General features: G+C 35.1%; 1 protein-coding gene across 4 annotated transcripts in view; it reads right to left on the minus strand.

Moving 5' to 3' along the window:
• LOC145267024 (exocyst complex component 4-like) overlaps window positions 1-13,502 on the minus strand; it is a 195,533-nt gene that overhangs the window by 144,071 nt on the left and 37,960 nt on the right. For 2 of the 4 annotated variants that reach the window (XM_080122952.1, XM_080122951.1), the window contains exons 9-12: window positions 10,718-10,914; window positions 10,147-10,217; window positions 9,132-9,270; window positions 5,625-5,654 (exon numbers count right to left, since the gene is read on the minus strand). In XM_080122952.1, the coding sequence (XP_079979078.1) occupies window positions 5,625-5,654; window positions 9,132-9,270; window positions 10,147-10,217; window positions 10,718-10,914 (437 nt within the window). The remainder of the gene's footprint in view (window positions 1-5,624; window positions 5,655-9,131; window positions 9,271-10,146; window positions 10,218-10,717; window positions 10,915-13,502) is intronic. The other 2 variants (XM_080122954.1, XM_080122953.1) reach the window with 1 other exon arrangement.

The following is a 13,502-nucleotide window of genomic DNA, read 5'->3' on the forward strand; positions in this document are numbered from 1 at the left end:
TCTAATAATATATACAGAATCTGCAAGAATTAAAATATCATATTTAAGCATATTTTACGACCTGGCTACGTCGGGCGTCCCTGCTAGCTTAGATAAATACCTTTGCAATTTTAACAAAATAGCTACAGAGAGTCTCCATTTACGCTCAATATCTACAGAATGCCAACATCAATATATTACATATGAATCAGTCCCCTGTGGAATTTCCACAGGTCCTACTAGTTCAGTAATATTAGTTAATAGAATTTAAAAAAATTTTTTTTCTGCCTTTTTTGTATATATACATATGCAAACAGAGAAGACTGCAAAGCTGTATATTTTGGTTTCAATTCTAGTTGATGGCAGCCAAATTATATATATTTTTTATGATTTCAGGTTCAATGTCTATGCCACATCATTCAGGTTCGCTGGCACCAATTCATCCCAAACACTGCCGTTCACGCTGTCGGATACCATCTCTTAAACAGACCCTCTTTTCAAGACGTCTTCGATGGTTTCCTCAAACTCTGCACCAACAACCAGATAACTTTATCCATGCCACCATCAACCCAACCCCACTCCAGGGTTCGAAAAAATGACCCAGTGGTCAACTAAAACCTAGCTCAGCACTGAAGCAAGATGCTGGTCTGATCGGCTCAACTTGCACAACAACAACATTAGAATATGTCATCTTTTTTTTTTAATAGTAGGTCGCTTAGCATTGCCCATTTATAAAATATGCTTAAATTTTAATTCCTGCAGATTTTGTATTTATTATTATAGAGCCAATTCTTTATTATATTGTACCCAATATATAGTAATGATTTCAAAAGTAAAAAAAAAAAAAAAAATGACTTGGCTACCACCAGCTAGAATTGAAATCAAAACTTCCAGCCTTGTATGTTCGCGAATGGCCTAAATTCATACAGCAAAAAAAAAAAAAAAATGCTGTTTTATAATTGGTAATTAAAATATGCACAGACAGAAACAGGGATAGTCGACTTACGTCAGGCCAAATACCTTATATATCAAATTTCAAGTCTGGAGACCAAAAATTAAGAGAAAAGTTTGGCACTCAGGCAGATAAGGTTAATTATTTATATATATATATATATATATATATATAACAAAAAATAAATGAAACATATTAAAAACACTTTAAGAAAAGTTAAAACCATATTTAATTTTCAAAAAGGAAACACAAATTAAGTGGATTGTCCTTAAATATATATAGATAGATATATAGATAGAATAATCAAAGATTCATATTTTATATTTTGTAAAAAAAAAAAAAAAGAATTTATAAAAAATAAATAAATTATGCTACAAAGTGCCTTCAATAAGTTTCCAGACTTTTTTTGTACAAACATTTAAAATTGTTGTAGACTCTTGAAAATTCAATATGTGTTATACATCTGATGAGGTGGCAAACCAATTTCATGATTTCAGGTTCAAATGAACAGCTACAGCAGGAATTGGAATACACCTTACTAAAGCCTGATTGTCACAGCTGGTGAATATCAAAAATGCAATCTGGATGTGAGGACACTTTAGAAGAACGATATGCAGGAAAATTCTGTTTTAAAGTTGGAAACGTATGGAATGCTTCAGACTGTTCTTGGACTATTTTGCATGAATCAAACATCAGTTTTTTAGTGGCATAAGAGATTCAGAGAAGGCAGGGAGTCTGTGAGGGATGATGAAAGGTGTGGGAGGAGTAATGAAGTCGGAACACCAGAATTAATTGACCAAATAAAGCATTTAGAAGAACGATGTGCAATAAAATTTTGTTTTAAACTTGGAAAAAAATGCCACAGAAACGTATGGAATGCTTCAGACTGATTTTGGACCATCTTTCATAAATCGAGCATTAGTTTTTGAGTGGCATAAGAGATTCAAAAAAGGCAGAGATTCTGTGAGGGATGATGAGAGATGTGGAAGGAGAACACCAAAGTTAATTGACCAAATAAAGCATTTCATGGAAAGGACCGTCGTATGTCTATAGAGACAAATTCACAGTTTGATGTCAGTGTGGGAACTGTGGACAATTATTCGTGAAGAACTGAAGATGTGGAAGATTTGTGCAAAGTTTGTCCCAAAGGATGCTCAAAGAAGATCAGAAAGAAAAACGTTGTCGAACTGATTAATTCAGATCCCGCAGTTCTTGATGCTCTGGTGACCTGCGATGAAAGTTGACCCAGAGACCAAGTATCAGAGTTCCAAGTGGAAGCATGCTTGCTCTCCCAGAATCAGGAAGACCAAACTTATGATGTTCCCTGTTCTTGATAGCACAAGCATTATCTGGATCCTCACTGGACAGATGGAAGAGATTCCATTCAAAGGGGCCAGCACTTTTCAAATCATGTCCTAGTGGAAATGCCACTAGGACAATACACCAGTCCACAACTCCATCCTTGTCACAGACTTTTGGACCAAAATAGGCATCAAGACAGTTCCTCAGCCTCTCTATGACTTTTGGTTATTCCCTAAGCTTAAGAAAAACCTTAGCGGCTGTTATTATGAGATAATTAAGGAGATGAAAGAGGCTGTGACGCTCACATAAAGAGGACTTCCGTGTGACCTTCCAGAAGTTGTTGGAATGGAACAACAAGTGCATTGCAGCCGGAGGAGATTACTTCAAAGGGGACTAGAGTTTCATGTGTGTACTATCAATAAAAGTATGCAGACGAAAAAGAAGTTGAAACTTATTGACGGCACCGCATAGACAGAATTGAGCAAAAAGTGAAAAAGAACTTTGATAAAACGTTGGTAAAACAAAAAAAACAAAAAGAAATCATGCAATCAAACATAGAAAGGGAGGAGCATGTAGCTGACTGAGGAACATGTGGCCAAAATAAACATGTGGTAAGTATAGCTGCTATACATGTTAAAATAGAAATGAAATAAGAACGTTTTTATCAAAAAAAAAAAGATAAAAAAAATTTAAAAAAAGGAAAAATTTAATCATTTTAGTAATTCTTGACAGAAAAGACATATTTGATATCCTGAAAACAATATTTAATGTTTTTAAAATAAATAAAAAAGAAAAATTAAATAATATATATATATATATATATATATATATATATATATATATATATATATGTATATATATACACTAGCATTTCAACCCGGCGTTGTCCGGGTGTTTGGAGGTGTATCTTGAGAAAAAAAAAAAAAAAAGCGGTCATTTTTTTAAATTTTGACCCCTATTATGATCCCTTAACATTTATTATTTTGGGCTCCAATAAAATTATTAAATTAGATCCATGTCCAAGGAACCTATATCTAAAATTTCAAGTGTTTAGACCAAAAATTGTTGGAGGAGCTTGGTAGAGTTCTCAAAGGTCAAATCGTTGAACTTTGACCCCTTAACGGCCAAATTTCTGGCCAAAAACCGATCACAAAGATTTTCCCAAATCTCAGTACCTTATATATCAAATTTCGAGTTTGTAGACTTAAAATTGACAGAGTTATTGCATAGGGAAATGCACACACACAGACACGTTCACTTTTATATATATATAGATATATATGTATGTGTGTGTGTGTGTGTGTAAATATGTTTCTTCAATTAAATTTCACCTTTTATTCATGCCAATCCTTAAATTTATGAAGCTCAATGTAACTACACAGCATATATAAACAAATGACAAAAGACTGTATTCTAAATTTCAAGATGCTGACCATCTTACCGTTTATTTCTTTAAGTATGTTGAAATGCACAAGTCTTGAAAATATATTACCAGATCAAAATCGAAAAGAACAAAAATGACACACGCACATATATGAACTGCCATCTAGGCTTCAGCCTCTGTCCAATCGACGAAATGTTGCATCCCTCTGCCTGTTCTACAAGTACTTGAATACCTTTGACAAACCCAACAAGCAGCTAAATCCCACCCCTTCACAGTAGAGATCCCTAGATGTAAGGAAGCCTTCTACTCCTATAGTTTCATCCCCAAAAATGCTACACTTTGGAACTCCCTTCCTGGATTCTGTTTTCCCAACTGTACTGACATGCAGAAGTTCAAGTGTAATGTAAATAGACATCTTGTTACTTATCTCCCTTCATAGTATCCCTGCAACTTATGCCCCAATAGTAGCCCCATACTTACTGTGCCTTGCTTGGGGTGTAAATGAACAAAAAAAATTTTTTAAATTCAAAGAATTTATTTTGCCCTTAACTTATCAGGAAAAGTACCAACCATCAACCTAAAGAAAATAAAATGAAATTTGGAAGAGAAGTTGAAATTACCTTATTATTAACTTACATTACTCCATTTTGAACTTATATATATATATATATATATATATATATATTATACACACACAGTTCAATTTTCTTTAGGGCGACAACTTCATCGTTCCACCCTCTATATATATATATATATATATATGATTACTTCATTTAAATCACAAATTACTATATGAAAGTATAAATTTATGTGTAAACTTTAAGTATTTACTTCAACAGTGCTCAATACGTAGGTAGAGCTAGGTAGTAAGTTATGAAAATATATATGGCAATTAAGCCACACAGAATATTGCCATATATATTTTATAACTTACTATATATATATATATATACACACACACAGTGCTGTTTTCTTTAGAGCAACAACTTCATCGTTCCACCCTCCATATGACTACTTCATTTAATCACATAAATTAATATACGAAAGTGTAAATTTTCAGTATTTACTTCCACAGTGTTCAATACATAGGTAGAGCTAGATAATAAGTTATAAAAATATATATGGCAATTAAGCCACACAGAATATTCAACACGTCATTCTCGTGAGAATTCGTCAGGCTTATGAGAATGAAACGTGGAATATTCTGTGTAGCTTAATTGCCATATATATTTTCATAACTTACTACATATACATATATATATATATATACTCGGGTTTTTTTATTCAAAAGTAATGGACTAATGAATTCAACGAGGTTGTTAGATAGTGCTCAATAAAAAGAGCTGATAATACTTGTTTATTGTTGTATAAACATAGTCACATCCTGCTGCTACAAATAGCCACTTGTTTCAATCAAACAACAGATATCATCAGGCAGCGACTTGGCTATTCAAAAGTTCAATGAATAAGGTTATTCATTGAACTTTTGAATAGTCAAGTCGCTGCCTGATGATATCTGTTGTTTTATTTATTGAACTTTTGAATAGTCAAGTCGCTGCCTGATGATATCTGTTGTTTGATTGAAACAAGTGGCTATTTGTAGCAGCAGGATATGACCATGTTTATACAACAATAAACAAGTGTGTATATATATATATATATATATATATATATATATATATATATATATATAACACACACACAACATATTTTAGTATTGATAAGTAGTGATACATTAGTAAAAAGAAACAAAAAAAAAACAACCGATTCAATTTAACAAAAAATAGTGCATCACATGCGAGGAAATGGTGTTCGTTTGTAAGTTTCAAAATTAATAAAGGTTTTCGAAACAGGAACATCTTTTAAAAAAGGTCAAACTAACTGAGGAGAAGTCAGAACAGGAAGATCCCTTTCTCACCGTGCTTTTGACGAGAGGCTAAAAGAGGGAAATACAGAGGGGGGGGGGGGGTTAGGGTTACGGAAACTGGAAAGAGTAATAAAAAGTACCTCCTTCTCGTCTTTTGAGTCCATATGTTGCTGCATGGCAAAACAGAAGAAAAATAAATAAAACAATACATAAAAGTTCGTTTTGTAATCGCAATAGCAGATAATTTTTTTTTTTTTTAAGAATCCGTTTTAAATTAGCCAATGAAAACACTTAAACTATGGTTTACGGTGAATATCAAAAAGTTCTGTTATTAAATTTGTTACTGGTGTTATGGATGGCAGTAGAAGGACATCTGGATGCGAGGGTAAAGCTTTGAAATAGCATTTTTTTTTTTTGTGTAAGATGTTTGATTGTTTTGTTTTATGGTATATCAATCCTTTTTGGGTTATTTAATGTGAATCCAGTCATTTTCAAATAAGTTTTTATGCTTCAAATTTATTTATATTTTCAATATTTATCCATGGTGTTTGGCTTGATCATTTGGTTTTCTGGCATATCAACACTTTTTGGGGTTATTTAATGCTGAACTTTTTCTTTTATTTTAAGTTTTTCTGGTTAAAGTTGTTTACATCTTCAAATATTTATTCATGGTGTTTGGTTTGGTTGTTTTGTAGAGAAAAATTATTGTCTTTGTTTTAGGCTTTTCAGAATATGATTGAGTTTTGCAACGGGAACAAAAAAAACAATAATATTAATGTTTGGCGTATTTTAGGTCAGGGTTGGTTGGTTGTTTTTGTTTTACAGCATATCAACCTTTTCAGGTTATTTAATGCCGAATCTAGTTATTTTGAGGAACGATTTTTAATGGAGTATATTTTTTTTTAAGTCAGATTCTATTTAACCCATAGTTGGGACCCTAAAAGGTACTACCACTCCAGGTCAGAGTGGACCTGGGAGCAATGGCAATTAAAGGGTGGCTCCACACTCCCCAAAGCCTGCAAGATGGGGCCTCACCATCGGATATAGTTTTAGCTCATATCCAAGACCTTTAGGTCAGGAAGCTGATATCTTCAGACAGCTTAATCTGGTAGCACCAGGTTGTGGTGTTATGAATGACAGTGGTAGAACTCCTGTGTGTGAGGATAAAAGCTTTGAAATACCATTTTCTCTGCGGGAGATCTGCTGGGACTACTCCTCTGATCAGGCAGTCTTTGGACTGATTTTCGTTCTATCTAAACGTTTAAATTACAATCGCTTGAAAACAATTACGTCTACTTTTCAGAACGTTGAATAAAAAGTGGAAAAGAGCAAATTTGCATAATTTTCTTATTTCAATTCAAGCTAGGCCGAAAAAAAACAGATGAAAAAGCTTGCAATATCAACAAAGCGTTTGGTCCAGGAATCACTACTGAAGACACAGCAAAACGGTGATTTTAGAAATTTCATGGTGGTGATGAGAGTCTTGAAGATGATGAGTGTAGTGGTCACTCATCGGATGTTGACAACGATCAATTAAGAGTCTTCATCATCATCAATATGGTAAGTGCTTGGTCTTTCCATCCGCCTTGACCCTTCACAACTATTTGGTGTGATGTCAGTTGATGCTAACACTATAATCCCCTCCACCTCCACCTATCCTGAGCTAGCCTAGCCAGTGAGCCCCAAGAATGCTGCATAGCTTTCCTCTTCACCGTTCTTCTCCAAGTTACTCTCGGCCTTCCTCTTTTCCTTTTGCCCTCTTGGGTCCAATGCAATGCTGTTCTTGATTGTTTGTGGGTTTTTCCAGAGCAGAGAACATGTCCAATCCATCTCCATCACCCTTTTCTTGATTCGGCTCATATCTTCTTGATGGCATCTCCTTAGTAGGTCTTCAGGCCAGAATATCCTCAGTATTCAAAGGCAAGTCATGTAGAAAGATCAAAACTTGATGAAATCTTCTTCCGTTGTTCTCCAGCATTCCGATCTATATAGGAGTGTTGATAGTACACAGCTCTGATAGAGTTTGATCTTCGTGTTGGTGTTGTATTGCGCGGATACCCAGATGTTGCTCATTCCGCTCAACACGCTTCTTCCTTGCTCAGCCTCCTTTGTACGTCTTCCCTTGTGCACAATTAAGAGCCTTAGTCGAAGCTAATCCACGTACATCTGTTTAAGAATGTGGTCCTGAATTAGACGTAACATATAGGATGATTTCCAACCTCTTGAGAGAGACTGGAAAGACAAAACAACTCGATAAATGGGTGAAGTTTAAAGTTGCGAATTCATTTTCTTCTCTTAGCGATATGAACAATGTGGGTTAAATTTGATTTTGCATTTAAGGACTGCACATGACAAGCTTTGTGGGATTTTTCCAATTTGGATTTGTTGTTCTTTATTTAATTTTAGAGTTAAGTTTCTTACACCCCCACCCCTACCTCAAGCCAGAGCCCTGAGTAATGTAGCGACCTATTTCAGCTTATCGGGGGTTAAAAAAAGGCAAGTCAGGGCTCTACAAACAAATTTATCTTTAGTTGACCTTTGACAACTAAATATTTTCATTTACTAGCCAAATAGAAAAGTTAGTAGCCAAACCCACATGATTTTTAGAATATGACATCTTCGTTCTGTGATGAGTATGTACATCATAAAGATTTTTCTGTATTTTTTTTTGAATAAGTAATACTAAATATGCAACAAACTTTATGTTGATACTTGAAGGTATAAACATTCTAATTTCTTCAGATATTTTTTTAAACATCCTTCATAAAAAAAAAGAGTATATTGTTCTATTAAACATTTATTGTTTAAATAATTTAACTTTGTTCATTTTATATATAAAAAAAAAAAAAAGTTAAAAAAGATATTTTTCACTTAGTAGTGAGCTTTGGAAGATTGTCAGTGAAAAAAAATGCAATTGCCAAAAGAAAAGCGTTTCACTATTTCTAGTCGCCACTTTCAAAAATCACTCGCAAATGCGACTGTTTCACTCGCAATATAAAGTCCTGCAAGTAGATTAAAGTCTTTTTTAAGGACAAATCTCCGGTGTTAAGTTCCCTCGAATACAACTTACTTGCAAGACGTCTCTTTTTTTTCATCTTCTTCAAATACAGGCAATCTTTGTAGAAGTTTGAAGTTGAGGATTTATTTTCCTATCGTGGCAATATGAGCTGTGCTCGTGAACAACGTGAATTAAGTTCGACTTTGTATTTAAGATGTACGGTATAATCACATTGACACACTAGTTCTCATCAGATTACCAAAGTTAAGAGCCTGGTCAGTATAAGATGGGTGACCAATTTGAGAATTCCAGGTGCTATACATAGGAGGTCGGCACCTTCCTGCAAGCGTTGCAAAAAACCTAATGTCATCATCTTCTCTAACGGGGATATACATGCGACTGGGGACCGCTTGTGAATTTCATACTCCCATGGAACTTCCTCCTTTGGTGGAAGCCGGTTAAACCTGCATAGAGTTAGTGCCATTTCCATTTTCTTGTGCATGCAGCAAGTTTTTTGCCAAAGTTCCATCCAACATGTTTCTCATTACACTTTAGTACCGAACAACAAAAACGCTCTGAAGAACTGGACCTTAATCTTCGAAATCGTCGGGCAATAATAATAAAGATAATATAAAGATTGAAAACTTACCACAATTCTATTAAGATTTCGCAGTACAATTTGGTGGGTCTTTGCAACGCAGCGGAATTGCTCAAAGACCAATTCCAGAAGTTCCAGAAGATAACGTGGTTGGTGTTCATTGGCCAGACTCTCTCCTTTCTGGCACGAACTAAAAAAAAAAAAAAAATCCATCTCTCTTACACATATATTTTTATGCATTCAATTTAAATGTTAGAATTTATGTATCAATTTTCAGTATTTACTTCAACAGTGCTCAATATGTGGGTAGAGAAGAGCTAGAAGCGAATATACAATTATTAATTAGTCTTCGCGCGAAAGAGCAGGGCACAAAATGTTTTAAATAATAATAGAATAACAAAGACTTTCGCTGGCGAGGACTACTATTGACCATAACCAGTCTTTTGAAATTTTCATCTCTATTTTTCTTGTTATGTACTGAATATTTGTTAACGAAACCTATATGAAATATGTTCCTTATTAAATTTTAAAGATTTTCTATTCTGAAAGAAGTTTTAAAAAATTTAATCTAAAAAAGTTATTTTAAACTTTTTGTTAAAAAAATTCAGATTTTCTTATTATTCAGACCTGTATTACAAAGAGAGGGTTGCAAAAATGAGTTGTGGTGTGCGGAGAAATACAAACTGAAACAGAGAGAATATTCAGACCTGTAATAATACAAAGAGGGGGTTGCAAAAATTCAGATTTTCTCATCGGATATAGTTTAAGGTCATATCCAGGACCCTTTGCAAAAGGGAGTAGAAAAACAAAAAACCATTAATGTCAGGGGCATTACGTCTCAGGAAACCAATATCTTCTGACAGCCTGATCTAGTAGTACCAGGAGAGGAAAAGAGAGTAGTAGATAGTGGTAATGTATAATCTCCACACTAACGTAAAGTACTTGCAATAACCCTTATCCCTGAGTGGCTTCCGGGCCTTGATAAGTGGTGATCACTGTGTAAAAAAAAAAAAAAAAAAAAAAAAAAACACAATCAAGCAAGGGGAAAAAAAATATCCAAACAAACCTTTCTATAATCTGATGAGATGCCCTCGAAACAATTGCCATCAATTCCTGTTGGATCCGATTTTTGATTGCCTAAATTTGAGAAAATAGAATTACAAGTAAAAATAGAGTATATCAACTTATCGAGTTTTATTGTACGTTTCAATGTGCAAGATTTGTGAAACAAATTCTGTACGACAAACATACTTATCTTCCACTGAAATCTGCCATTGCAAAAATAGAGAATTTCAGATCATTAATCTCTACGATTTTAAAAAAAAAAAAAAAAAAAAAAAAAGGTTGGAGGTTACATTGGCAGATTAAAAGATGAGAACGGTAGTTAAAGAATCCAAATAATACAAATTTCCAATCCTTATCTAAAAAAAATTCAGAAAAATAATGCCAAGAATAATTTTGAAAAAAAAAAAAAAAGGTTGGAGGTTACATTGGCAGATTAAAAGATGAGAACGGTAGTTTGAAGAATACAAATAATACAAATTACCAATCCTTATCTAAAAAAAATTCAGAAAAATAATGCCAAAAATAATTTTGAAAAAAAAAAAAAAAAAAAAAAAAAAAAATGCAGAGCTTACTTCAACAGCTTCTGGCAGTTTTTGGAGAAGGAAAAGGGATTCCACAAGAATGGCAATGAAATGGTCAAGGTTCTCTTCCGGGTCAACATTCAGGTCTTCTTTCACCTCTTTGCTGTCGTCGTGCACCCTATCGCCTGAAGCAGCCGAGAGCGATGGCGAAGACAACGGACTCATTGTCACATCTTTTAATAAACTCCCTACAATGCAACAAAAAAAATATATAATATGCCCACCTATAACAGAAATTCTATGATTAACAAAGAAAAACACAGCGCTTGTCCAGAATTTCTTTATACAGGGTGGAATGATGAAATTTTCCCCCTAGAAAAGACGACATGATTTCATTTCCATTTGATGAAAACCGATTTTCTTTTTTTGTTGCAGGCCATCTATTAGTTGACCAGTTATGTACAAATCCCAAGAGTAATAGGAGCCTTCTATCATGTCTGAAAGTGACACAATGTTCAATGAGCGAGATTGGAGATGCGCCATTGTACAACTCGTGCACTCTACCAATCCAAGTTTTGACAACAGGACCATTGCCAGCAACCTCAAAATGCATCGCTGGATTGCAACGAATGACAGGGATGTGCTAAGAGTGACGAAAACAAAGTTTCCGCCTCAATTATGGTCTTTGGTGTGGTTTCAAGTGAGGGCCACATCATGCCACCACACATCTTCAAAGTCAGCTTGAAAGTCAACACCAAAGTGTACCTGGATGTGCCGAAAAGTGTGGTGATCCCCTGGTGCAATCAGGTGGCCGCTGCCAGACCCTGGGAGTTGCAGCAGGACTTTGCGCCAGCCCACAAGTCCAAAGAGACCGTCGGGTTTGGCTTCAGAAGTGCTACGACTTTGTACCCTTCTCTCACTGGCTCCCTCCTACTCCCTCATCTTGAAACTGCTGCACTACTTCGTTCGATCATACATTGAGAACATCACCAACATGACCTCCACAACACCAAAGTCAGCCTGATCGCCACCATCCGCAGAGCTTCTGCCAGCACTTATGGAAAAGGCATGCTCCCAATTTCGGATCTATAGCAACACAGTGATTGAGGCTGAAGGCGGTTACATTGAATAAATGTCAGTTCTACTACATAATAAAGTTACCTGAATTGATTTTTTTCAATAAAAGTTTTAAAATAAAGCTGTAGTGTTATTTTCTTAGGGCAACAACTTTATTGTTCCATCCTGTATTAAAAAGCAAAATACAAAAAGTCTGCTTAAATCATGTTTAATAAAGCTCTCATTCTAAGTCAACAGGCTATAACTTTTGTCGATTTTTAACGGACTAAAAAATCTACTGTTATGTAAAAGGAGTTGTGTTTGAAGGCTATATCAATGCGGTTCATAGGAAACACCGTGGACACAAGTTAGTATATAAAAGTGTTACATAATTTGTTTTTATCAAATAAATAAAATCGCTTAAAATTGTTTATCCTGGGATTTTTGGTGATATACACCATTGTCAAAGAAGACCTTTTTATTTTGTTTTTTTTTATTTTGGTACGTATTGCAGAGAGAGCAAAAGAGTATGTCTGATCTTGTTGACGGTTATTGAAAAGTTTGAATCCGATGTATCCATGTGGTTGGTTGGCACAAATTTTGAACCGAAGGAGTTTAGTTACTGTCGTTGGGGAACGACCCTCCAAATGGACTAATCCATCGTCCATATAAACTATAACTCATGGAGATCCTGAGGAAGGAATCTACTTCCAGAGAGACCCTTGCATGCTCAGTGAATTACGAACACTTTCCGTTTGTAACCTTTCCGTTGTTTTCATGTAATACATGTTTTAAACTGCTATCCGTTGTTCTGTTTTTATTCTGGCTATTTGCAAGCCATAACATTAATTACGTAATTATTTCGTCAAGTGATATGAGAAAATTTAGAGCACCAAATAATGTCATATCTTTATTATTGAAATTTCTTTCCTTTCATTCATTCAAGTGGTGTCCTGTCTAGTACAGATATTAACAGCAACAGCTATCAATCCATCTTTCTCTCTCCCTTGAGGCATTCATGAATTCATTGTTGCTCATCATTTTTGATGTTGCACAGGTGTTCAGACTGTCAATGTATGTTTCTCGCTGTCGTAGAGTAGGTTGATAACGGTTAGGTGTCACATGTCTATTATGATAATCCTTACCAAGCGAGATGTTCTGATTCAGAACCCTATTCACGCTGTTTCTCGAATAAAGAGTCTGATGCATTGCTTTAGTTTTCTTTGCAGTTGTACAGACAGTAGGTTGCAGTTTCTTTCTGTCCGAGCAATGCTCATACTGGGCAATTGTCCTGACCATTGTACCCAGCACAACGAAATACAAAACCACGAACAGAATTATTTTGGCCTGCTTCCGTATTACATCAGTAACTTCACGTTACTCTGATAGGAGGGGGGGCTAAGTGGGTTCTTCCCACAGACGAATGAAGGGAAGGAGGCATCTTACTTTTCCTTTGACAGTAGTGCTATCCCGCCACGTTTCCTTTGAGAATTCATCATTCAAACACCTCAACTTAACATTCAACATGAGTTGGAACAAATACATTGGGGACATTGCCAAGGCTGCTGCAGAAAAAGGTAAACTCTCTCTACCATGCTAGAGAATAATTCACACCTGAGAGTATCAGATACATCTACAAATCCTCCAGTCATCCATGCATGGAGTATTGTGCCACATCTGAACTGATGCATCTATTACTAGTCTTTCCTTCAGACAGGGTTAAAAAAAAAGGAGTCGCTAATCTAATAGGTCCCACACTAGCAGCCAAGCTACAATATCT

The sequence above is a fragment of the Euprymna scolopes genome, chromosome 42 (assembly GCF_053919585.1).
Source record: "Euprymna scolopes isolate OS-2025 chromosome 42, ASM5391958v1, whole genome shotgun sequence".
In the NCBI taxonomy this organism is placed as follows: Eukaryota; Metazoa; Mollusca; class Cephalopoda; order Sepiida; family Sepiolidae; genus Euprymna; species Euprymna scolopes.